Below are 25,537 nucleotides of genomic sequence, written 5' to 3' on the forward strand. Positions count from 1 at the left end.
GGTGATTGAATACGCTACAGACACCACTCAAGATCTATGATGTCTATACAGTCACCTGCTGCTCATGTGGCGCGAAACCTGGGGTGGGCCGCCGCTTGCTGCTCATAGGTCGGCAACCACATCGAGCTCTCTCTAAGCTGTCGTGGTAAATGATACTGTGTATGCCTTAAGTCTTCAAGGTAGACTAAAGAGCCAAAACGTGCTGAAGGGTAGCTGAGCTGACGCATCGCGTGAGCAGTTGCGGGGAACCTCCCCATCCGCGAATGTCCGCGTATGTTATAACGCAGCATGTAGCAGGGATTAATTGACACACAACGATTGATTGATGAACTTTCGATTCTCTGTTACTGATCTACCCCACTGCTACTACTACAAAAAGGTCTACAAGCCTCTCCACTACGATTCATAGGGCCGTATTATCCTAGATGCTCTACTTGTCTACGCTCTAATCCGCACTCGAGGAATGGAAAGATAATAAAAAAGCTCCAACGAGCCGAACCAAAACGCCAAAGACTGCAAAGAGTCCTGCTACAAATCGTGATATCGTATCGTAAGCTCTACTCGTTGTCGGACTCAGGGCCAACCTCCATTTTCGCACGCTGGCCAGCAGTCGACTTGGCCACCGGGGCAGAAAGCTTCTGAGGAGGTACACCGAGACCGTTGTGGTTGCGGAAGAAGAGTACACCCTTGCCCTCGCCCTCGGCGTCCGCGCTGGGCTCGACCCACTGGCACCAGCGAGCGCTCTTCCACATGGCCTTCAAGAAGCCAATAGGACCGCCCTCAACATCCGAGCGGTAATGCCTGCCCATGACAGGCTTGATAGCCTCTGAAGCCTCGTCGGCGTGGTAGAAGGGGATTGTGGAGATGTAGTGGTGGAGAACGTGGGTCTCGACAATGCCGTGGAGAATTTCCCGTCCGATGAAGCCAAACTCGCGGTCGATGGTGGCAGCGGCGCCACGAGTGTAAGTCCAGGTGTTGGCATCGTAGTGGGGCAGGGTGGGGTCGGTGTGCTGGAGGAAGGTGATGGCAACAAGCCAGTGGTTGACCCAGAGGTAGGGGAGGATGTACCAGACGAAGAGGTTGGCGAATCCGAAGTTCTTGCCAACCCAGGTAAGAGCACCGAGGGTGATGGCGATACCAAGATCACTGAGCAGGATGAGGTGCTCATCCTTGCGTTCATACAGAGGGCTGGATGGGAAGAAGTGGTTGACACCACCGCCTGGGCCATTGTGCTTGCCCTTGCCCTTGCCCTCGGCCTGGCGCTCGTGGTAGTTGTGTCCGGTAACGTTGAGGATGATGTACAAAGGCCATCCAGCGAGCTGCTGACCGATGCTGTGGAGGAGAGTGGCGATGGGAGTCTCCTCGGTCAGCTCATCGAGCTCGTGGATCATCTTTCCGATACGCGAAGCGTAGACCTCTCGCGTCTTGGGGACGAAGACCATGTCGCGCTCCATGTGACCAGTGGCCTTGTGGTGCTTGCCGTGCGAGATCTTCCAAGAGAAGTATGGGACGAGGAGGGCGGAGTGACAGAACCAGCCAACGGTGTCGTTCAACACCTTGGAGGGAGAGAAGGACTGGTGGCCGCACTCATGGGCGAGAACCCACAGGCCGGTACCGAAAAGACCCTGGATGACAGTGTAGACGGCCCACAGACCAGCGCGGACAGGAGTCGAGGGAATTGTCTCGGGTGTGACATAGTTGTGGAAGACGTAGAAGACGGCCGCAAGCGAAGCGATGTCACGGGCAACGTAGCCGAGACCACGAAGACCTGAGCGCTCGAAGCAGTGCTTGGGGATGGCATCACGGATCTGCTTGATGGTGTAGTCTGGAATCTCAAACTCGTTGCCGTATGTGTCGAGAAGCACACCGCGGTTGCTCTTGGACTGAGCGGGACTCTCGTCAAGGGACGACAGCGAGGTGTTGGAAGCCGATCCCGCAGGCGAGTCGAACGGCGAGTTGTTGGCGTGGGTGGAGGGCGAGGAGTCTGTTGTGACGTTCCTCTTCATGGCTGGAGCCTGAGCGCGGGCAGTTGTGGTGGCCATGATGGTGGAACGAGGATGCAGGATCAATTGCAGTGAAGAATTGAGTGCAGGGGGCAAGAACCTCGGTGTACTTGAGGGAGTAGTGGTGAGGGGCCCAGCGTTGGGGTCTTGTTGGGACGTAGGTCGGTTGTTGAGCTGATGGTGTGAACGAAGATCGGCTTCGTTGCAGCACGGCAAAGCTCAAGGACTCTCGAACGAACGAGGGGAAAAGAAGCTTCACAAGGGGCAGGAGAGGTTGAGGAGCACAGCAGGCGGGACACCGCAGAATTTAAAAGCGATGCGTGTGCAGGCGGTGGAGGGAATTTTGGTGGACCCTGGCCTGGTAGCGCCTGCTCGGGAAGGTTAGGGTGTGCTAGGAGGCGTTCGAGACAGACAGCTCCAGCTCACAGCATTCACTGCTAGCCGCTCTCAGATATTTCTGCCCTACCGCGTCTCCATATTCTCGCCACCGCACTGTACGCATGCAGACAATGCGCTCGCAACACGTTGGGCGAGTCTTTGAGGTCTCTGATGCGTGTGCAGCATGTCTCCCCTAGCCTCGATATGCCGCCCCCGTGTATCGTCTGGGGCGCACATTTTTGCAGCAGATCATTTACAACCGCTGTCTTGGCGCAGTGTTAGGGCATTTGTCGGCAGACAGACCGCCAGTTTGCACCCATCATGGCGTGCTGATTCCCTGCACTCCCTCCATGGGCTCGCCTGGAGGTCGGCGCCCAAGCTTCTACCGGCCCGCTTTCAGCGCACAGCAGCCCACCAGAACGGTGCTGGTTGCGAGGCATCGGGATCTGCAATTGCCATGTCTCCCCACTGTTTCTCAAACAGCCAATGCAGCCTGGGCTGGCGAGCAATTGCTCCAACAGCTTCAGCAGAGACTTCTGTGAATCGCAAAAATTCGGGTCCTGCAGGGTCCTCGGCTAGTCTCAGGCACAGGTCGATCCGGTTGATTCGCTGACTACATTCCGCCGAGGTTGCTCCAACACGCGCCACCATTCCACGTTGCATGTGGAGATCCGCGATGCACCAGACGTAGTGTTCGCTCATCATTTGTGAGATGGTACGAAAAGCGTACGTTTGTGAACAGGTTCATGAGGTTTCAACGCACGCTCTATGGAAGGTTTTGTAAATGTGTAAGGATGTCCAAAATCAGTGCCACCGGTTCTGCTTGAATGTCTTCCAAGCCGCAAAGCCCAGAAGAGCGGCAACGCCGATTCTCGCAACAAGTGCTGTAGCTACGGCCTTTCTCACGATTGGATAATATCCTTCCCAACATGGAATTGACGGCCGCGCCTCTTGCAATCATCTTTGATCTTCCAGTCCGTCCCCACCCTCTCCCTACGCCCAAGCCTGCGATGCCTACTTCGCCTGGCTTCTCGTTGTAGAGGCTTCCTATTCCTTCGCTGCCCAGCCCTCGCAAGTCTTGTATCGGTGGAGTACCAGGATCGGAACTGCTCGCCATGCTTGACGTGCTCATCTCCTTTGACTTCTGCTGCCTGAACCGATACGACATGGCCCACATGACAAACCGAACGTCCCAGCTTGTAAACGTAGGATACGTCCATAGTTCCAAGGCGTTGTGAGGCGGGATGTGCTCCAGGAAGTCACTCACAACGCCTAATGTTAGGCCCCAGAGCAGAAGTGGTGGCTTCTTGTCTCTTGGACCGCCTTCCATACCCTTCAGTGTGTCCTTGACTCGCGCCATGAGGCCAGTCGATGGCTCGTCCGCCAGTATAAAGTCTGGTATTGTAGAGCAATGCGTCGAGTTGGACGGTACGAGATGTATTGCGGCGAACATCATCTTGCTAAGCATAGCCTGGAGAAACCATCGCTTGATGCCGAGCTCAGACTTTGCTAGACGGGCGCTCACGTCGGCGTACTCTTGCGTTCGAAGAGCAGGGAGTAGGAGGGCGCGGAGGGGCACCCAGTGGGAGGAGGCCACTTCGGTCGGCTGTAGGCATTGCGCTGGGTAGGACGGAGAGGTGAGAATGTATATGTAAGGGCACAAAACCATCAATCTACGACGCATCAGTATTACCCCCCGTGTGCACAGCCGTTCGAAGGAACTTACGGCACTTTTCCCCAGCTTGTAGTCACAATTCTCTGAGGCAGATTCCCTACCTCTATTGCATTACCGTCGCTGAGATCTATGCCCACCTCTTCGTGGGCTTCTCGCATAGCTGTGACCGCGTCATCGGCGTCCTCTGGGTCTCGCTTTCCGCCGGGCAGCGCGACATGGCCGTTCCATTTGTCACCTATTCGCGCTGCTCTCTTGATGAATAGGAGCTCAGGATCACCATGTTTCACCCAGTCCTGTTCGAAGAAGGCATTAAGCTTATCTTCAAAGTTCAGCTTGTGGCTTGAGGTTACGGAAGAGCGACGGCGCTTGGTCGGTGAGTCTGGAAAAAAAGTAGGCGACGCGTTCTCTGAGGACGTGGGCCAATGTGAGTACCTGGGCTGTACACGTAGGATGAGGGCTACAGAGGCGCGTTTGGGCACGCCATCTGGACATGCGACCTCTGGGTATGGATGTCCATTGACCTCGAGGAGCACCGACTTGAGGTTGCTGATGATTTCCTGGGTATCGGACGGTGTGGGCATGGTGTCGTAGCGTATTAGTCGCGCGGTTGTCCGATTGACGATAAGCCGTCCAGCACCGCACGGTCACAGGTACGCAAGCCTTTGATTCTGCCTTTGAATGGAAATCAGGCCTCTGATTTAATTATAATGACAGATTATGTGTGTTGTCAGCGAAAATAGGTTCATGTTGACATCAGCGAGTTCGACATTGATACTGAGACATCAGCAAAGTCACGCACGACCGAGGTTTGCTGGCAGACGCAATTGACAGTCATGATCATTACACGAAGCGCTTGAGAAGAAGAGGGGATATACTCCAATTCGATTTGCAGATTTTACTATGCTATAAAAGTCTGTTCGTACGAGGTTTGCTGATGCGCCGGAGGTCAGTAGCATATTTAGGTACACCTGTGCTGAGAAGGAAGCTTTGACCAATCCCGATCGCGGAAGGAACAGCTAGCAAGCTGGTGGGGTAGTGACGCGGGATCGCGGGGCTGCGCAACTTTTTTTGAAATAGCATCTTCACGTTGGGGTAGCAATTCCCTTTGGATTTACTACTTCTTCTCTTCCAGTCACATCTCTGAAGAGTTACGAGGTGTAGAGAATCATCATGGCAGGCCAAAAGACAGGTAAATTTCACTTTCTGTAGGAAGAGCCAATCCAGACTAACCACAACAGCCATCCTATCGGTCTACGACAAGACAGGTCTGCTTGACCTGGCTAAAGGACTGCACGAATGCGGTGTCAGGCTACTCGCTTCTGGTGGTACGGCGAAGATGATCCGTCAAGCCAACTTCCCTGTCGAGGATGTCTCTGCCATCACCAAGGCACCAGAAATGCTCGGTGGTCGCGTCAAGACCCTACACCCAGCTGTGCATGGAGGCATTCTTGCGCGCAATCTCGACTCGGACGACTCGGACCTCTCAGCGAACAGCATTGACAAAATCGACTTTGTTGTCTGCAACTTATACCCCTTCTCCGAAACCGTCGCCAGGATCAACGTTACCATCCCAGAGGCTGTCGAGGAGATTGACATCGGAGGTGTCACGCTCCTCAGGGCCGCAGCGAAGAACCATGCGCGTGTCACAATCATCAGCGATCCGAACGATTACCATGATCTCCTCACCGAGCTTAAGAAGGACGGCGAGGTCTCAGAGCAGAGCAAGCAGCGATACGCGCTGAAGGCTTTCGAGCAGACTGCAGCATACGATAGCGCGATATCGGAGTTCTTCAGGAAGAAGTACGCAGGAGATGGCAACCAGTTTCTGCCCCTTCGATACGGCGCAAACCCCCATCAGAAGCCCGCGACCGTCGCGATGCCAGAAAAGCCACTGCCCTTCAAGGTTCTAGGAGGTGCACCGGGATACATCAACCTCCTGGATGCGCTCAACGCGTGGCCTTTGGTGCAGGAGCTTTCTCAGGCGCTCAACTACCCCGCCGCAGCAAGCTTCAAGCACGTGTCGCCTGCCGGTGCCGCTATCGGTGTGCCTCTGAGCGAGGGTGAACGCAAGGTGTACATGGTTGATGATATTGAAGGCATCGAGAACTCTGGCCTCGCCCAGGCATATGCTAGGGCACGAGGTGCGGACAGGATGTCAAGTTTCGGCGACATGATTGCACTATCGCACGAGGTCGATGTAAGTTGAGAACTCCTGAGCAAGAATTACGGATACTGACAAGTGGTAGCTACCCACTGCAAAGATCATCAGCCGTGAAGTGTCAGACGGTGTCATTGCACCAAGCTACTCTGCTGAGGCGCTTGACATTCTCAAGAAGAAGAAGGGCGGAAAATACCTTGTGCTTCAGATGGATCCCGAATACGTACCCGCGACCGAGGAAACAAGGACGGTCTTCGGCATCACCCTCAAGCAACACCGTAACGACGCGAAGATTGTGCCTTCTGACACATTCAACCACGTCATCGTACCCAAGAACTCAGGCACTCTGCCAGAGTCAGCTCAGCGAGACTTGACAGTTGCCACCATTGCGCTCAAGTACACTCAGTCAAACAGTGTCTGCTACGCGCTCAACGGGCAGATCATCGGTCTTGGTGCAGGCCAGCAGTGTAAGTGATAACATGACGATCTAAAGTGACAGTCTAACATTACCATAGCCCGCATTCACTGCACGCGTCTCGCGGGTGACAAGGCAGACAACTGGTGGATGCGCTTCCACTCCCGCACACTCGGCTTGAACTTCAAAAAGGGCACAAAGCGCCCGTCAAAATCCAATGCCATCGATCTCCTCTGTTCCGGCCTTGTTCCTGAGGAGGGTATCGAGCGCGAAGACTTTGAGTCACACTTTGAAGAAGGCCAGGTACCACAGCCTTTCTCTGCTGAAGAGCGCAAAGAGTGGCTGTCAAAGTTGAAGGGTGTCGCTGTCAGCTCCGACGCGTTCTTCCCCTTCATCGACAACGTTTTCAGGGCGCAGAGGAGCGGTGCAGCATACATTGCAGCGCCGACAGGAAGTCAAAACGATGGTGCCGTCTTTGAGACTGCGGAGAAGCTGGGTATCACGTTTGTTGAGCAGCACATTAGGCTGTTCCACCACTGAGCAATGAGCGAGGTGGAGGGCGACGATTGATGGTCATGACTTTCATGAACAACAAGTCTTAGGTAGACTGGATTTGGGGGTTTCTGGGTTGAAGTAAATACCAAACATTGAGAATGCATCTGAAACTCGACTGCACTGCTATAAGCGCTTTTCAAGCGCCGTCTTTTGTCCAGTTCGAAGTCAGTTGCTGCGAGCCAATTGTCGCCGTGTTTGCTCTCCTACACCAAGAAGACGCGTTGGCGGGGCAATCGTGTCCAATCCGGTTTAGCGGCATTAGCTGCATGGGACGAAGAAATGGCAGGCGGTCACCTTGACTTCTCCCGCTCTGCAATCGCAACAACAAACAGCTCACAGACCTTTCAATCGCACTCATCCAAATCACTGCACCCCTTCGAAACATCCCACGCACTACCAGCCGCGATCACCATGTCTGCACAACAGGACAACCAGATGCAGGGTGTCCAGGACCCCGCTGCCGAGGGCAAAGGCAAGGGCAAGGCACCCGAGGACAACACCGTGGAGGAGTCTATGGACGACGACTCCAGTGATGAGTCTGGTGCTGAGGAGCAGGTACGTTTTCCGCGCTGAATCCAGCATGCACAGGCGCAAACAGCTAACTCGTTCACATCAGGCCGGTGAAGGTATGCTTCCCAAGTGAACAGCGAGTATGCTTCCGTCTAACATCAGAATAGTCGAGGAGCCCGACGAGGACAACATGGAGGAGATTGATACGGCTAACGTCATCGGATCCCGCACGCGCGGCAAGAACATCGACTTCGCCAAGGCCAACCAGGAGCTCGGCGACGACGACGAGGAGGACGACGACGAGGACTTTGTCGACCCCGATGACGAGATGAAGGACTAGAGAGTTGCAAGCTGCACTCTCTGTGTCTTTTGGTACGTTGCCAGCTTCCGCTGCGTCAGACGCAAGCGGCTGACAAAACACCAGGTCTCCCTCCACGCGATCACGAACTTTTCAACGTTCATATTTGGGTTGGGTTTGATACACAAAAGGCTTTTGGGCATTGGATAGCGGGTAGGCTCATGCAGATATTGGAGTCTTGGTGCGCTTGCCAGTGGGGCTGCCGTGGGGTTGGACATCTGCTGTGCGCGCGTTGAGCGTGGCATGTTTGCAGTATGGAAAAGTCGCACAAGCATAGCACTCAGCGTACATGAAATATCAACTTTACGATACCTGTCTGTTGCCGCGAATGTTGTTGATTCACCGCCTTTTGCAACATGGCCGCCAAGCATTTGGCTGGAATAGCGTTAGCAACCTTGGGATTCGCACTGGAGGTTATCAATCAAGATGGAAAGTGTACAATAGCAGCCACTAGCGGAGCTATTTACAGCATCGCTGGGCTTCAACTTCGACGGCAAGGCCCTGTGTATATAGCCCTAGGCTATGAAAGTGACTGTTGTACATTGAGCAAATCAATCGTGTAAGCACTTCATTAGCGTGTTCTCAGTCGCTTTCGCTACCATTACGAAGATTGGAATCCGTTGGTGGCATGTCAGAGGTTGATAATCCGCATGTTATGACTGGGATCGAGCCTTGGAATAGGCGCTGGATGCCAAATCCTCCGTTCATCGACGTTGCTTCGCCAATGCATCTTAGGTAATGCGTTTGAATGGTAACGAAATCTTTCAGCATGTGAGCGTGTGGCAGTCGAGCGAATAAGTCGTGTATGATCAAACATCTCGTGCCAAGGGGGTCATCAAAAGAACAGACTCCTGAGGAAGTGCTGGTAAATAGACAAGTGACCAATTCATCGCAAATACAAAAAAAATCTCATCTCGTATCCCAATTCGAACAGTACACAGGCGAACTTGGGAGAAGAGCCGGCCATAATCGTAATGGGTCCTTGTTAGAGTGTTATTCTGGCCTGTGGTAGTGTTCTGGTGGCAACCTCAATGGTTCGTATGGCTTCTCGTGGTAGACCATCATGGACACCCGAGAGACCCGTCCTAGCGAAAGTGCCATGGCAACACCCCACATGCGTTCGATGGCAAGTTCGTGCAGCTTGGTAGGCATAACGTTTGCACCAGGTGTCGAGTACCACGATTCTGCTTTTTGTACTGTGGATGCATAGCAGGAAAGACAAGACGACCGAGATGGCGGGCGGACAAGATTGGAACGTACTCGACATTGAATGCTGCTGGAATTCATTGTTCTTTGTCGACTCTGTGCTTCTCGATTGACGCGCGTCGCGATCATGCCATGGAAGTTCCTCGGACCGCATGCCATAGCATTGGGAAGATTCCGTACTCATACTGATGATATCGTGCTTTGCAAGTGGGCGGCGTCTCAGGTATCGTCTGATCGACGGCATTCCCAAGATGACGCCAAATTTGGCAGTGCTTGCACTCCAAACCTCTTCGGCAAAGTCGTCATGTAACTCCTTGACAGCTGGACCGAACACTCTGTTTGCGACGCTTCTGTAGTCCAAGCGATTTCTTATGCCACCTGCAGTGGCATTTACACCACGTCATGCGTAACGGCCATGAATCTCCGGGACACTCGACTGAGCGCGAAAGTCATCGCGATATCCCACATTCGCTCAGTTGCAAGGTTTCGCAACTTATGAGGCAATACCCTTGCACCGGTTAGCAGGAGCCAGCAAAATTCGTGCCTGCCTTTTCTTGACGAGAAGAGCTGAAGAGGTAGCCTGTATATATTCAAATATCAGAGCATTTTGTACCAACGTATATATCCAGGCTCCTCTATAAACTTTTATCAAGTACAGCTCTAAAGAACATCAGCTTTACGTCGCAGGCGGCAGAAGTGAGCAGGAATTTTATCGTTGCCCTAGTGAAGTTGAAGCGTAACATGATGTCCTAAGGCAGTTCTCTGGATGGAACACGGCGAGGACGAGGCAACGTACTTAGCGATTGGGTCCATCATTGTCCAACTTGACGAGCATAACCTGCTGAGACATTAATCGTTATCACTATGTCCCGAATCATCGTTGAGGAGAGGTCTTGGATCCGTAGTACCCATGGAGCTATGGTCAGAAGCAGATGATTTGGTTGCGCGGGCGACTCTTCACGTAACGATCGGTCGAATGCTGTGCCAGGATGATCCCGAATTTCGCCTCGCTGCAGTCCCATACATCGTCAGAGAAAGCATGATGCAGACCCGGATGAAGGTTCCAAATGGCGGTGTCTTTGAATTGTCGCTTGTGTTGTGCGTTGATGGTACGACGGCAGAAGTCGTCTTGAAATAAGGACTTGCTCATTAGCATCGTCTTCCCCAAACCCCCAAGGCTTAAATTAGAACCGCTGGCATATGCTTTTCATTAGGAGGGATCCCTCATCGTCAAGTAGTCAAAAACTAATGTGGTCCGGAGGGTGTGCTCTCTTTGATGCAACTTTATCGTGCATCCTGATGACGTACGAGGGTTTGTATTGAGACTGTTCGTGTTTCGAGTGTTTTTGTGAAGGCATCCAAACCAGCACTGTCAGGAAAGGAACGTAGAGATCTCCTGTATCATCTAGATGTGTGAGCGTTGATCTTCACGGGACTTGTTCTCTTCGACTGAGATTGTCAGTAGCATGGAAACCTTGTGGATACTTGCTCGCCACTGTCTGGCCAGGGTCTGAGCTGTCAGATGCACTAGGATGGATGCCCTGCATAAGTGAAATGCTCTAGCACGGAGGACCTGGCGAGACTGTCACTCATTTCTGGGTCGGTGTTGGGCCAATTGAAAACATGGGCGCAAACTACGCTGTGTGGCGGCATTCGATTGAGACTAAATGTCTTCATTCCTTCTCATCGTTTCATGCTGTAATGAAGGCTACGCTCGTAGATGCAGCATGTCCGGAGAGCTTCGGAAACGGTGGTGCATGGTGTAAGCTTACTCTGCCACCCCACCAGGCGCCGACAAAGTTCGTGCCCGCCTTGTCCAACGAGAAGAAGTAAAGATGCAGCCTGTACATATTCAAAGACCTCTACAGAATTGGGCAGAGCATCTTACATCTGCGCATATATTCAGGCTTCTCTAGGAGCTTAAAATAAGTATATCTCTAGAGTCTATCGGCTCAAGCTGCAGGTGCAGAGCGGGCACGAATGTTTTGCCGCTGCCTGGTGACCCTGCATACATAAGCATTGTAAGGCGTTGAGGGCGCCGTCGTGATTCGCCTCAAGGGTCTTCTAATAGTGCCCAGCTAATTGGTACGAGATCTATAAACCATGTTCGCTCCGAGATCTCTGCAACGCACGGACCTTCGGGCGAACTACTGTGCAATGGATCGGGTGCAACGTGTAAAGCGTGGTAGGCTATGGATGCGGGGAACGTTGAGGCGAGATGTCCCTCGGAAAATTGGAGGAGGGTGTGGAAAAGCAATATGCAAAGTATCACGAGGGCGCAATCTCGATTTGACCAGGGCTCTTGCAAAGTTCGGGAAAAGAGATGTTCGGATCCCGACGAACGACCCCCATGGTAGGTAGGTAGGCCGTGTTTTTATGAGGAGATGTTATGATGTCAAGCCTAGGTGTAGACTTTTCCGGGACGGAGAATTGACGCCCACGGCTAATTCCATCAGGCTCGATGTAGGCATATATTATGTACATGAATCCTGAGGTAGAGGGCCTACATGCCACAGCCCCATGTATGGCTTCGCTGGTGCTAGCTCATAATCATGGCGCCTCTAGGACGGGCAACCGTTCCTCGATTATCCGCCGCTCAACCATTTTCACACGCAGCGGATGAGGCGACATCGGCCTGGCCAGCGAGCTTGGATACACAGATCCTCGGGATACAGGTGAGATGGATGAATCGTACGTACTCGTGACTCATCGAAATTCTAGACGAGAAGGCTCCGCTGCCGTTAGCTGGTGCCCTTCCGAGTTATCCCGATCATAGGGACCAGGCTGATTTGCAAGGCGTGGCAATTGTGGACGGCGTCGCCCGAGCAGGCCTGAGGCGAACGAGGATCATGAGGCAAAGGAGGCTGCTTTTCGACATTACGCCTGGCAGGGGATCACCCGCCCATATACTCTGTATGCGAAGCGATGATGTCGACGAATGCGCACGAGACATATTTGCATTCCGCTGGACAATGGTGGACAATGGCGGGGTCTAAAATATCTCCGGCCAATGATGTGCGGGCGCGTCTGGTCCGACGCGCAGATTTCCGCCGTTACGGTGCGATAAGAGACAGCATGAAATTACTCGACTGCAGACGAGTCCACCGAAGCGCTGCCGACGGCGAATGAAGCGACAGGCATGATGCGTGGGCTGCGGAGTGGAGATGGGGCCAGCGGGAGAGACGCATCAACGCAGTCATCTTGCGGTATCGGCTCTGCTAGCTGCATTGACCGCCCCAGAGGAAGCCAACCAGCAGGCGAGCATTGTCACGACTCGGCAGAAAAAGAGCGTGAAGAGCGTGGGGTAATTTTCGAATGCGTGTGAACGGTTCCAATATGCCAGCGCAGCTAATCAGCATACGAGTATTGCTAAAGATGACCTCGACACGTACCTCACTGTCATGAAGGTTGCAGACAGTGGTGTTGGCTGCAAACATACGGGAGGGAATCGGCGGCTCCTTGTGCAGCGGAGGGAGAGATATTGGCATGTGCTTCTCACTCAGGAAGAAGTACGCGACACGTAGAAAGTTGTACAATGAGAATACCAAGACTGCACCCAAGGCCCCGTGAAATTATCAAACGCTCCGAGCAGACGGCGGAGATCACCCTGGCATCTACGGCAGTCCCTCCAGGAGCCAATTACCGGTCTCGAGCGTGTCCAAAGTGAAGGTACCTCTAGCGTGTCTGCGAATTCCCCACTCCCACTCCCATTTCCCCTTCATAAACCAGCGCTGCCGACCGCCCGCTTCTTCCCACCTGTTTCGTTCTCATCAACTACAAGTTGCCTGCCGGAACTCGCGATCATACTGCCAGTTCCGTCGATACCCACTACACCAACCAGTAAGTCAATGTCGCCTCCACCCTCCATCGTCGCACCTCTTCCCCAATGGCCACGTACAAGCTGCTTGTCGCGCAAGAATCAAGTGGCAACCTACGCTCCTTCGAAAGCAGCCCCGCGCGTCGTATTTTGCCGGTTCTTATCAGCACATCCTGGGGTACTACGACCAGCTATCGGTTCCCGCACGTCGTCATCGGTCTCATCTGCGCTCCTCTGGGCAACCTTCTCTCGCGGGTGACCGAATCAGAGCATTGTCTGCGCTTGCGGTGGATTGATAGACGCATGCGACACCAATCGGCAGACGTACATTCTTTCTTTCGAGGCTAGAGCTAGTGCATATTCAAAGCTCCGAGTCTCGAACCTCGCACCTCGAACCTCGAACCACAGCCACTCAGCAAAATCGTTTGATATCAAGCACTAACAGATTGTTTGCAGACTTCTTTCTACCATTATAGAGCAGGCGCGATCCGCCAACACTTATACGATACCCCACCATATATTCCCAGAATTCGGCCCTCGCCGATACCATGGGAAAAGTCACTTTCGCGGAAGATACCAACTTGCCACAAGATACCCAGATTGAAGAGGAGCAGTCATCCGTTTTTCAGTACCAAGATGGCCCGGAGTATAAGAACAAATCCTGGGCTGGGGCCCTTCCGGTGAAGCAGGGTCTCTATGATCCTGAGAATGAGAAAGATGCCTGCGGTGTAGGCTTCGCCGCCCACATCAAGGGTATCGTGTCGCATAAAATAATCTCTGACGCCCGGTCGCTCCTGTGCAACATGACTCACAGAGGAGCAGTCGGATCCGACGCCCGAGACGGCGATGGCGCTGGTGTGATGACATCCATCCCCCACCGATTCTTCCTAAAGGAATTTGAGCGAGAGCAAGGCTACAAACTGCCTGCGCTTGGCCAGTACGCTACTGGTAACCTCTTCTTCAAGCCAGACTCCACAATCCTGGAGGAGACCAAGTCGATGTTCGAGGACGTTGCAGACCAGCTAGACTTGAGAGTACTCGGCTGGAGAGTGGTACCACGCGACTCCACACTTCTTGGACCGGCAGCACTCTCACGAGAGCCCATCATTCTGCAGCCTTTCGTCGTCCTGAAGGCTGCATACGGAACAGGACGAGAGCCCAACGCGGACTGGGCACAAAAGTACGACAACGGCTACTTTGAGCGTCAGCTATACGTTTTACGGAAGAGGTCAACGCATGTCATTGGTCTTCACAACTGGTTCTACATTTGCTCCCTGTCGAACAAGAACATTGTATACAAGGGTCAGCTGTCTCCTGTCCAGGTGTACGAATACTACCACGATCTGCTGAACGTGGACTACGAGGGGCACTTTGCTCTAGTGCACTCCCGATTCTCCACAAACACATTCCCATCCTGGGACCGGGCTCAACCGCTGCGATGGGCTGCTCACAATGGTGAAATCAACACATTGCGTGGAAACAAGAACTGGATGCGAGCAAGAGAGGGTGGCATGAAGTCGAGTCTCTTCGCCGAGGAACTCGACTTACTCTACCCAATCATCGAGGACGGTGGTTCTGACTCTGCAGCTTTCGACAACGTCCTCGAGCTGCTCACAATTAACGGCGTTCTTTCGTTGCCCGAGGCCGTCATGCTAATGGTGCCTGAAGCATGGCAGGGAAATAACACCATGGATCCCGCCAAGCAAGCATTTTACGAGTGGGCTGCTTGTATGATGGAGCCGTGGGACGGACCGGCGCTCTTCACATTCTCAGATGGTCGGTACTGCGGTGCCAACTTGGACCGAAACGGTCTGCGCCCTTGCCGATACTACGTGACCGATGATGATCGCATCATCTGCGCTTCCGAAGTCGGTACCATCTCCATTGAGCCTGAGCGTGTCGTTCAAAAAGGCAGACTTCAACCAGGAAGGATGTTGCTTGTCGACACTGTCGCAGGTCGCATTGTCGATGACGCTGAGTTGAAGAAGACTGTTTCCGAGCGTAACGACTTCCGCGCATGGATTGACAAGAACCTGTTGACTCTACCCAAGGTATTGAAATCTGTGGTTGAGAAGGGTGTTGATCTGTCATACACTTTGACAGAGACAAAGCTACACGAAGACCCGCGCCTACGTGCCTTCAACTACTCGCTTGAGCAAGTCAGCTTGCTTCTCGGTCCCATGGCAGCAGACTCCAAGGAGGCTCTCGGATCGATGGGTAACGATGCTCCTCTTGCGTGCTTGGCCACACAGCCTCGTTTACTCTACGAGTACTTCCGCCAGCTTTTTGCCCAGGTTACCAACCCTCCCATTGACCCTATCCGAGAGGCTATCGTCATGTCTCTCGAGGCTTACGTTGGTCCTCAGGGTAATTTGCTCGAGATGGACGAGTCACAGTGTCACCGTATGCTTCTGCCATCACCTGTCCTGTCGATTGAGGAATTCACAGCCTTGACCAACACATCCAAGGTGCACTCTGCATGGACGGTGAAGACCATTGACATCACCTTTCCCAAGAGTGAGGGCACAGAAGGTTACATGAATGCGCTTGACCGCATCTGCGAGGAAGCCGCGCAGGGCGTCAACAACAATGACAACATCATTGTCCTCACCGACCGCGCAACTTCGCCCGACCGAGTTCCCGTGTCTGCTTGTTTGGCCACCGGTATGGTACATCATCATCTTGTCCGCAACAAGTGGCGATCCAATGTCGCTCTTGTGTGTCGAGACTGGTGAGGCTCGTGAGGTTCACCACATGTGTGTCCTTGTCGGATATGGTGCCGACGCCATCAGCCCATACCTTGCCATTGAGTGTATTCTCAAGATGCACAGGGAAGGTCTCATTCGCAAGAAGCTCACCGCTGAGCAGCTTATCGACAACTACAAGCATTCTTGCGATGGTGGCATCCTGAAGGTCATGTCTAAGATGGGTATTTCTACCCTACAGTCATATAAGGGAGCCCAGATCTTTGAGGTTCTTGGTCTTGATGACTCTGTTGTCGACCGATGCTTCACTGGAACCGCATCGCGTATCAAGGGTATGACTTTCGACCTCATCGCTCAGGACGCTTTTGCCCTGCACGAGAAGGGTTTCCCAACCCGTCCCATTGTCGAGATTCCTGGTCTATCTGAGACTGGAGAGTACCATTGGAGGTCTGGAGGTGAGCCGCACGTAAACGACCCAACTGCCATGGCCAACATCCAGGATGCTGTTCGCACCAAGAACGACAAGTCATACGAGGCTTATTCCATGGCCGAATACGAGCGTATCAAGGACTGCACACTGCGTGGTCTGCTTGACTTCAACTTCGAGGACCGCGCCCCGATCCCCATTGACCAGGTTGAGCCTTGGACTGACATCGTGCGCCGCTTCGTCACTGGTGCCATGTCCTATGGTTCCATCTCCATGGAGTCTCACTCTACCCTTGCCGTAGCTATGAACCGACTTGGCGGAAAGTCAAACACTGGTGAGGGTGGTGAGGATCCAGAGCGCAGCTTGCGCATGGAGAATGGTGACACGATGCGTTCTGCCATCAAGCAGATTGCCTCTGGACGTTTCGGTGTAACTTCCAACTACCTTGCCGATGCCGATGAGCTCCAGATCAAGATGGCTCAGGGTGCTAAGCCTGGTGAGGGTGGTGAGCTTCCCGGCCACAAGGTCTCTGGCTCCATCGCAAAGACCCGTCACTCCACTCCTGGTGTCGGTCTCATCAGCCCTCCTCCTCATCACGACATTTACTCCATTGAGGATCTGAAGCAGCTGATCTACGACTTGAAGTGCTCCAACCCCCGCGCTCGCGTCTCCGTCAAGCTCGTCTCCGAAACTGGTGTCGGTATTGTTGCATCTGGTGTTGCCAAGGCCAAGGCCGACCACATTCTCATCTCCGGTCACGATGGTGGTACTGGCGCCTCGCGATGGACTGGTATCAAATACGCTGGTTTGCCCTGGGAGTTGGGTCTCGCTGAGACTCATCAGACTCTCGTCTTGAACGACCTCCGCGGTCGTGTAATCGTTCAGACCGACGGTCAGCTCCGTACTGGACGCGATGTTGCCATTGCCTGTCTGCTGGGTGCTGAAGAGTGGGGCTTTGCGACCACGCCACTCATCGCCATGGGATGTATTATGATGAGAAAATGCCTGGAAACCGCCACTGTCGTTCGAACCAAGCAAGGCCCCAAACGCATTGCTGACATCCAAGTCGGGGATGCACTCTATGACACGGATGACCACGAAGTCCTATGCACCAGCACAACCGATTCAACTCAAGGGGATCTTCGCAAGATCTCCTACCTGCGGTACAACTCTAATGTTGTGGATTCATTTACATGTACTCCTGATCACGAGTTATTGTTGGTCACATCTGCATGTGTTCCATCATGCACCGAAAATACTGTTACCTGGATGTCACGATGTGATCGTCATGAACCGAGACAAGAAATCGGGGACCTCCAATTGGAAGTCATGGCAGATTCATTCTTCCGAGACCTCATTGATGAATGGGATAACGACGAGGACACTGCTCTTCCAATCCTCGATGACAAGAAGCTACACCATTACGCGGACCGCGTTCTTGACCAGCATTTTCACGAAGGTCATCTCACTTACTCCACGTCTATTGATCGATATCTCCAGTACCTTGCTGAGAATGAACTGGACAACTCGCCTGAAGTCTTTAGGGAGTCACTTCATGACCATATCAACCTATACTGGCGTGGACGTGGTGAACAGGTCATTGCACTAGGAGAATTGGCTGTGGATGAGGACGAAGTTGACACATCCTCAACTGTGTTTGATATTGGTGAGAGTACAATTTCGAATGCAGTCCTACCAAGCTCAGAGCTTGGGTCTGAGTACTCTGGACAGTGTCCATCCTCAGATCTGACTATGACCGACTCTTCCAGTGTGAAGGAGAGTTCTGCTATGGACATTGAACCGCAGAACAGCAACAAGTTTGAGAGTGTCCGTCGATCACTGGACAACAAGCTGTGCAGCTGTGGTGGAATTCGCAAAGTATTTCGCAGGTTTGCCTCACCAGATCAGGCTCAGCTTGTTCATTCCATCCTTCTTTCTGAGCACCATCATCTTGTGGATCCTCTGGTGGTTTACAACAATGAAATGTTCAGAATGAGTGTGGACAAGTTTGAAGGATTATGTTCCAAAGAAGCGAAGAAGACTCACCTGAAACTCTACCGGGCTCCACTGCGATTTGTCCCTGCTCCAACTTCAGGAGCGCAGGCTACCGCTCCTCTTCCTGTTGACGCCTACTTTCTTGGAATCTGGATGGGAGATGGCACAGCTACAGCTGCAGAGGTTGCATCTTCAGATCGTGAAACTGAAGTCTGGCTGCATGAATTGGTCAGATCAATCAACAGACAATGTCCAGACGGTGCTGCACCCCTCAAACTATCATCACGTCTTACATCTACTGCTGGAACTCTGCTTCGCAATGGATACTACTCTAACTCTGATGTCTACGCCCATAGGATATCATCCACATACCAGACAGAAGGGGGCAATTTCTGGAATCCAGTTCTTGACGGCCTCAAAACTCTATCTATGCTACATAATAAATCTGGTGGCATACCGAAACAGATCATGGAAGCTGGAGAACAAGACCGTCTTGCTTTCATTGCTGGTCTAGTGGAGAGTGATGGTTGCTATGTTAAGAGTCATAATGCTTACAGAGTGATCCAGATGGGAGATGACCACAAGAAGATTATTTATGATCTGAAGGATTTAGCTCTGTCTTGCGGGATTGCTGTTACTGGGGTTGATATTCAGGACAATTCTGTGTCTGGACAAAGCTTTCGCCGCCAGGATGGTACCTTTCCTAAGACGTATATTGTATATCTCGGAAAAGGCTCAGAAAAATTCCAACACCACCTCAAGATTCCCCGAAAGCGGATGACATTCACTCGAGAGTACTACAACCAGGATTGTCGCCCCATCAGATCGATTGAGCATGTCACAGGTTCCTACCGTGGAATTGAAGTCTCAGGTCACGAATTCCAGCTAGAGAATCGCACTATGGTCAGCAACTGCCATCTCAACACATGCCCAGTCGGTATCGCTACCCAGGACCCCGAGCTCAGGAAGAAGTTCACCGGTACACCCGAGCACGTGATCAACTTCTTCTACTATATTGCCAACGAGCTCCGTGCGATCATGGCAAAGCTTGGTTTCCGTACCATCAACGACATGGTCGGCCACTGCGAGGTCTTACGTGTTCGTGATGACCTTCGCACTGCAAAGACTGAGAACATTGATCTGTCCTTGATCCTGACACCAGCACACACTCTTCGCCCTGGTGTTGCCACCTTCAACGTTCGCAAGCAGGACCATCGTCTTCACGTGCGCCTTGACAACAAGCTCATTGCAGAGTCTGAGCTCGCTCTTGAGAAGGGTCTCCCTGCTCGCATCGAATGCGATGTCATCAACACCGACCGTGCTCTTGGAGCCACTCTCTCCTACCAGATCAGCAAGCGCTACGGCGAGGCTGGTTTGCCACAAGACACGATTCACGTGAACATTCGTGGATCTGCTGGTCAGTCCTTTGGAGCTTATCTCGCACCTGGTATTACCCTGGAGCTTGAGGGTGATTCCAACGATTATGTCGGCAAAGGTCTGTCTGGTGGCCGTCTGATTGTTTACCCACCCAGAAATGCCGTCTACCGCGCTGAAGAGAACGTTCTCATTGGCAACGTATGTCTGTATGGAGCCACGAGCGGCACTTGCTTCTTCCGCGGTATCGCTGCTGAACGTTTCTGCGTTCGTAACTCCGGTGCTACCGCCGTCGTTGAGGGTGTCGGTGACCACGCCTGCGAATACATGACTGGAGGTCGTGTTCTCGTCCTCGGCTCCACTGGGCGCAACTTTGCTGCCGGTATGTCCGGTGGTATCGCTTACGTCCTTGACATTCACCAGGACTTCGAGCAGAAAGTCAACCAGGAGATGGTCGAACTCTCTGGCATTGAGGAGCCTGAGGAGATTGCATTCCTTCGCGGCCTGATTGAGGATCATCACCACTATACTGGCTCTGAGCTGGCTGCTCGTATTCTCCTCGACTTCACCCGCGCACTGCCTCGCTTCGTGAAAGTCATGCCTGTCGACTACAAGCGCGTACTGTTGGAGGAGAAGGCCAAGGCTGCTGAGAAGAAGAAGTCTGAGTACCCTCTACCCCTCCTCGCTGGCAACCCTGTTCGCACTGCGCACGAGGACTCTCGCAAGGCCGAACACGAGCACGAAGCCAAGGAGAAGAAGAAGAGCGACCTGCTCGACATCGAAGAGAGTGTCACAGACGCAAAGGCCGAGAAGAAGAAGGCACTTGTCTTGGACAAGACCCGCGGTTTCATGAAGTATCAACGCCGATCCGAGAAGTACCGCAACCCCAAGACACGTACTCGTGATTGGCAAGAGCTGTCGCAGCGTCTCAACGAGGACGAGCTGAAGTACCAATCCGCCCGTTGCATGGACTGTGGTGTTCCCTTCTGCCAGTCCGATACAGGTTGCCCTATCAGGTAAGAGACTAATGTACACATTCTCTATTAAACAAAGCTAACTTCATGTCAGTAACATTATCCCTAAGTGGAACGAGCTTGTTTTCCAGTAAGTTGCATTCTTAAGATACTACATGCTGTCGGCGACGATGGAATTCAACCAGGGTGCAATAGCCAGCAGCGGATCCGATAGCCTGAAGCTATACGCAGTCTCGCTGAGCTTCAATCGCAACGGCATGACGCTGTGTATAGCTTCAGGCTATCGTATGCCCTTGTTCGCCTTCCATCGTAGTCGACATGTAGCCTGTAGCCTACTGTACAAAGCTAGTACTAACTTTTGAACAGGGGCCAATGGCGCGATGCTCTCAACCGACTACTTATGACTAACAACTTCCCTGAATTCACTGGTCGTGTCTGCCCTGCTCCTTGCGAGGGTGCTTGCGTTCTCGGAATCAACGAGGACCCCGTTGGAATCAAGTCCATCGAGTGCGCCATCATCGACCGTGGATTCGAAATGGGCTGGATGGTTCCATCGCCGCCCCAGAACCGTTCCGGAAAGACCGTCGCCATCATCGGTTCCGGCCCTGCTGGTCTGGCTTGCGCAGATCAGCTCAATAAGGCTGGCCACACTGTGACCGTCTACGAGCGTGCCGACCGTGTCGGTGGTTTGCTCATGTATGGTATTCCAAACATGAAGCTCGACAAGAAGGTTGTCCAGCGCCGTGTTGACTTCCTTGCATCAGAGGGCGTCACTTTCAAGACTGGTGTTACTGTCGGCGAGGAAGGTCAAGTTACCCTCGACTCCCTTCGTGGCGAGTTCGACGCGGTTGTGTTCGCAACTGGTGCTACCGTAGCTCGTGACTTGCCCATTCCCAACCGCAACTTGGACGGCATTCACTACGCCATGCAGTTCCTGCACAAGAACACCAAGTCGCTCCTCGACTCCGAATTGGCTGATGATGCCTACATCTCTGCCAAGGACAAGCACGTCGTTGTCATTGGAGGTGGTGACACGGGTAACGACTGCATCGGTACTTCCGTCCGCCACGGTGCCAAGTCTGTTGTCAACTTCGAGCTGCTGCCTCAGCCTCCGCCAGAGCGTGCCCGCGACAATCCATGGCCACAGTGGCCCCGTATCTTCCGTACCGACTATGGTCACAACGAAGTCAAGACCCACATGGGCAAGGACCCGCGCGAGTACTGCGTCATGTCCAAGGACTTTGTTGACGATGGCAACGGCAAGGTCAAGGGTATTAACACCGTCCGTGTTGAGTGGACCAAGTCCGCCAGTGGCGGCTGGGACATGAAGCACGTCGAGGGCAGCGAGCAATTTTTCCCCGCAGACATCGTGCTGCTCTCCATGGGCTTTTTGGGACCCGAGCAACGTGTCATGAACGACGCGATCGAGCTTGACCCACGCAAGAACATCAAGACTCCTCCTGGCAAGTACAACACCAACCTGCCCGGTGTCTTCGCCGCTGGTGATTGCCGTCGCGGTCAGTCACTCATCGTCTGGGGCATCAACGAGGGTCGCCAGTGTGCTCGCGAGGTTGATACATTCCTTACTGGCTACGCCACTCAACTGCCCGTCACTGGTGGTATCGTCAAGGCCACTCCCCTGCAACTGGGCAAGAACAGCGGCGCTGCTATTCCTGTGGCTGCTTAGACCATTTGTACGACTATAATGTGTAACGAAAGAAAAAGGCCACGAAAAGACGGGTCACAATTCGGGGGTTTTCGGGCCACAGATGTATGATGTGGGTTGGAGTTGGCATTGGGAATCTTTATCGCATATTTTCCTCTCGTTTTGCCTGCAAGATACCTCTTTCAAGTTTGTGGAGTCATCTGGGCGGCATTTGCATTGTACTATGTTTTACAAGATTTTCGCACCAATTTGTGTATATAAGCGAATTGAATTTGATTGTTACGTTTGAAATTTGATGCCTTATGACGAAGTGCATGTAGCTATAACGACAACTAGACCAAGCTATGAATTCGTGCCAAGAGTGAGGCGCAAAAATGACGTCAGCTCTTTCCCATTCCAACGACTGACCACGAGACAACGATCGACAAGTTTGCTGGGCATACAACGAGCGAAATGAACCGATAGCAACAGAAGTGATCATGCTACCACAAATTGGTAGATACCATGCGGGTCGAAGACCACTGCAGTGTTGTGTGACGAGGTAGGCAAGATCTTTACACAATTACAGATCTTCCCATGGATCCTGACAGGCCTTCAGAACCACACTCATAACACCGCATTCACAGTTCGCATGGTCAAGTCTGCAAGCATCGCGGCCATGGCCCGCAGCTGGGCGCTATGCCTCGCTCCAAGCAGGCGAGGACAAGACAGGCCATATCAGCGCCGGACCTAATGAAGGCATTCTGTTCTTCAACAATGTCTTCCCTATCCAAATACGTAAAATCATGGGTCTTCCTATGCCAAGAATACTGGATAGACTCATCAGCCCGGCCATGTCTGGAACGGATCCAAATACTGTGATTCAACGCGCAAAAGCTAAGCGAAATTTGCCAATTGAAAGTACTGAGATTCTGCCCCGAGTGAGGGAGGGTGGAGCGTTTGTAAAGTTCACGCATGATGGCAGCACCCCGACTTCTGAGATTGAAAAGACTTTGCAGGAGTATCTAAGGGATGAGCCTGTCAAGCCGTGGTGGAGTCCCTGGAAGCGAATGCGCGCGAAAGTCGTTAAAGGACGACCATGGGTTGAGGACATGATGCGTCTACCAGCACCTCGACTACGCGTCGAATTCGTCCCTGGTGAACCTGGAGCTTCCGTGACTGAGGCCGTGGACCTGAGCCAGGAGCAGCTTTTCCAATTCTTCAGACCTTATGGCAAGCTGAGCGACATTGTCATGCAGGAGTCAGACTCCAAGGTCCTCCCCAAGTTTGCTTACCTGGACTACTCGAGCATTGGCAAAGCGATCATGGCTAAGAACTGTATGCATGGCTATCTGGTCTCAGAAGCCGAAGGTGGTGGCAAGAAGGGCACTTTCTTGAGGCTCAAATATGAGCAGAAGATCAAGCCTCGCTACATTAGGGACTGGATTATCAATCACCCGAGAATTATTATTCCGATCATCGCAGCTTTGATCGCCGGTACAGTCGCCATTGTTTTCGACCCGTAAGTCTCAGATTCAGAGCTTGCTGGCATCATTATTGACTAGATTCCAGTATTCGCACATTCTTCGTCAAGGCTCATATCACACGAACGCTCCACCTTGAAGACAACAAGTGGTACAAGTGGATTAAAGGCTATGCATCCGACATCATTCGAGGCCACAAACGTGATGAAGATGACTCCTACGATGCCATCTGGGATGACCGCAAAGGTAATATCGAGCAGATTCAAACATGGCTCATGGAGACTGCGGACACCTTCATCATCGTTCAGGGTCCTCGTGGCTCAGGCAAGAAGGAGTTGGTGGTTGACCAAGCCCTTCAGGACAACAAGCTCAAACTTGTTATTGACTGCAAGCCCATCCAAGAAGCCCGTGGCGACAGTCCAACCATCAGCGCTGCGGCCGCGGCGGTTGGTTACAAACCCGTCTTCAGCTGGATGAACAGTATCAGCGGCATGATCGACATGGCTGCACAAGGTGCTACTGGTATGAAGACTGGCTTTTCGGAAACCCAGGAGACTCAGTTGAACAAGATTTGGAACACTACGACTACCGCTCTCAAGCAAATTGCCCTTGAGCGCAGACACAAGGACGACAGGGACGCGAACTTGGCTGATGATGATTGGCTCGAGGCCCACCCGGAACATAGACCTGTTGTTGTCATTGACAACTTCTTACATAAGAGCCATGAGGGCGGCATTGTCTACGACAAAATGGCTGAGTGGTAAGTTCGAAGGTCGTCATCATCTTCGTGTTGAGCTAACTGTAGTCAGGGCTGCTCGATTGACCACAACAAACATTGCTCATGTGATCTTCCTTACAAACGACGTCGCCTTTAGCAAGTCACTATCCAAAGCGCTTCCCGACCGTGTCTTCCGCCAGATCTCGCTCTCTGATTGCAGCCCCGATGTGGCAAAGAAATTCGTCGTCACTCACTTGGACGCTGATGTCGAGGACGATCCAGCGCCAAAGGATGGCTCCGAGAAGAAGCTTCCATCGCAACATCGCACAGATCTTGCTGAACTGGATTCGTGTATTGATCTGCTTGGTGGACGCCTCACAGATCTCGAATTCCTGGCAAGAAGGATCAAGACTGGCGAGACACCAAATAAGGCTGTCAACGAAATCATCGACCAGTCTGCATCCGAGATTTTGAAGATGTACATCTTTGGCGCAGAAGATGATGGCGGCAGACGCAAATGGAGTCCTGAGCAGGCGTGGATGCTCATCAAGGAGCTCGCCCAAAAGGAGAGCTTGCGCTACAACGAAGTCTTGCTCGACGACATCCTCAAGACGGGTGGAGAGTCAGCCCTCCGCGACCTCGAGCAGGCTGAGCTCATTTCCATCATTTCCGGACCGAACGGACGGCCATCGACCATCAGGCCCGGCAAGCCGGTGTACCACTCAGCTTTCAAGCGCCTGGCACAAGACAAGGTGCTGAAGAGTCACCTAGACTATGCCATCCTTACCAATCTAACCAAGATTGAGAACGCGACCATTGACAAGTGCGAAAACGAGCTGCTGCTATTGAGCAAGCTCAGGAACCAGCCTGCACAGACTGCCGGCCGCGTACAATACTTGTTAGCCAAGTTGTCAGCAAGCCAAGTCAAGGTGGAGAAGTATGAAACTGAGATTAAGGGCCTGAAGAAGGTGATGGCTGAGGAGGACTAGACGATGTGTTTATCTTTGGTTCAGAGTGCAAAGCGTACATAGTGATACCATGTCCAATCTGGCATTTTGATTGCTTCCTGACGCCGTTGCGAGTTCTAGGCCATCCTTGGTGCCGACGTCAGTGTGCCGAGGTCGGTGGTGTTTTGCCGTT

The 25,537-nt window shown here is 52.7% G+C and overlaps 8 protein-coding genes across 8 annotated transcripts; 5 read left to right on the forward strand and 3 right to left on the reverse strand.

Moving 5' to 3' along the window:
* Positions 1-557: 557 nt before the first annotated feature.
* On the reverse strand, positions 558-2,042 carry SNOG_01471 (hypothetical protein; the record flags this gene model as incomplete). The annotated part of the gene is made up of 1 exon (XM_001792057.1): positions 558-2,042. One exon carries the CDS (start codon positions 2,040-2,042, stop codon positions 558-560), a length of 1,485 nt encoding a protein of 494 aa, XP_001792109.1.
* A 1,143-nt stretch (positions 2,043-3,185) lies between these two features.
* SNOG_01472 (hypothetical protein) lies at positions 3,186-4,637 on the reverse strand (the record flags this gene model as incomplete). The annotated part of the gene is made up of 3 exons (XM_001792058.1): positions 3,186-3,265; positions 3,288-3,987; positions 4,158-4,637. The coding sequence occupies 3 exons, from the start codon at positions 4,635-4,637 to the stop codon at positions 3,186-3,188; spliced, it is 1,260 nt and encodes a 419-aa protein (XP_001792110.1).
* A 589-nt stretch (positions 4,638-5,226) lies between these two features.
* Positions 5,227-7,309, forward strand: SNOG_01473 (hypothetical protein; the record flags this gene model as incomplete). The annotated part of the gene is made up of 4 exons (XM_001792059.1): positions 5,227-5,245; positions 5,295-6,253; positions 6,303-6,681; positions 6,730-7,309. The coding sequence occupies 4 exons, from the start codon at positions 5,227-5,229 to the stop codon at positions 7,167-7,169; spliced, it is 1,797 nt and encodes a 598-aa protein (XP_001792111.1). The 3' UTR covers positions 7,170-7,309.
* Positions 7,310-7,463: 154 nt separating this feature from the next.
* Positions 7,464-8,369, forward strand: SNOG_01474 (hypothetical protein; the record flags this gene model as incomplete). Its single annotated transcript, XM_001792060.1, has 3 exons — positions 7,464-7,743; positions 7,862-8,066; positions 8,119-8,369. 2 exons carry the CDS (start codon positions 7,464-7,466, stop codon positions 8,032-8,034), a joined length of 453 nt encoding a protein of 150 aa, XP_001792112.1. The 3' UTR covers positions 8,035-8,066; positions 8,119-8,369.
* A 676-nt stretch (positions 8,370-9,045) lies between these two features.
* SNOG_01475 (hypothetical protein) lies at positions 9,046-10,001 on the reverse strand (the record flags this gene model as incomplete). Its single annotated transcript, XM_001792061.1, has 3 exons — positions 9,046-9,248; positions 9,313-9,636; positions 9,902-10,001. 3 exons carry the CDS (start codon positions 9,999-10,001, stop codon positions 9,046-9,048), a joined length of 627 nt encoding a protein of 208 aa, XP_001792113.1.
* A 1,809-nt stretch (positions 10,002-11,810) lies between these two features.
* On the forward strand, positions 11,811-12,254 carry SNOG_01476 (hypothetical protein; the record flags this gene model as incomplete). The annotated part of the gene is made up of 2 exons (XM_001792062.1): positions 11,811-11,949; positions 11,980-12,254. 2 exons carry the CDS (start codon positions 11,811-11,813, stop codon positions 12,252-12,254), a joined length of 414 nt encoding a protein of 137 aa, XP_001792114.1.
* A 5,282-nt stretch (positions 12,255-17,536) lies between these two features.
* On the forward strand, positions 17,537-22,507 carry SNOG_01477 (hypothetical protein; the record flags this gene model as incomplete). Its single annotated transcript, XM_001792063.1, has 4 exons — positions 17,537-18,430; positions 18,668-20,592; positions 20,645-20,680; positions 20,917-22,507. The coding sequence occupies 4 exons, from the start codon at positions 17,537-17,539 to the stop codon at positions 22,235-22,237; spliced, it is 4,176 nt and encodes a 1,391-aa protein (XP_001792115.1). The 3' UTR covers positions 22,238-22,507.
* Positions 22,508-22,720: 213 nt separating this feature from the next.
* SNOG_01478 (hypothetical protein) lies at positions 22,721-25,468 on the forward strand (the record flags this gene model as incomplete). Its single annotated transcript, XM_001792064.1, has 4 exons — positions 22,721-22,747; positions 22,843-23,717; positions 23,768-24,439; positions 24,489-25,468. 4 exons carry the CDS (start codon positions 22,721-22,723, stop codon positions 25,384-25,386), a joined length of 2,472 nt encoding a protein of 823 aa, XP_001792116.1. The 3' UTR covers positions 25,387-25,468.
* Positions 25,469-25,537: the final 69 nt, after the last annotated feature.

This window comes from Parastagonospora nodorum, assembly GCF_000146915.1.
Source record: "Parastagonospora nodorum SN15 chromosome Unknown scaffold_2, whole genome shotgun sequence".
Taxonomy (NCBI): Eukaryota; Fungi; Ascomycota; class Dothideomycetes; order Pleosporales; family Phaeosphaeriaceae; genus Parastagonospora; species Parastagonospora nodorum.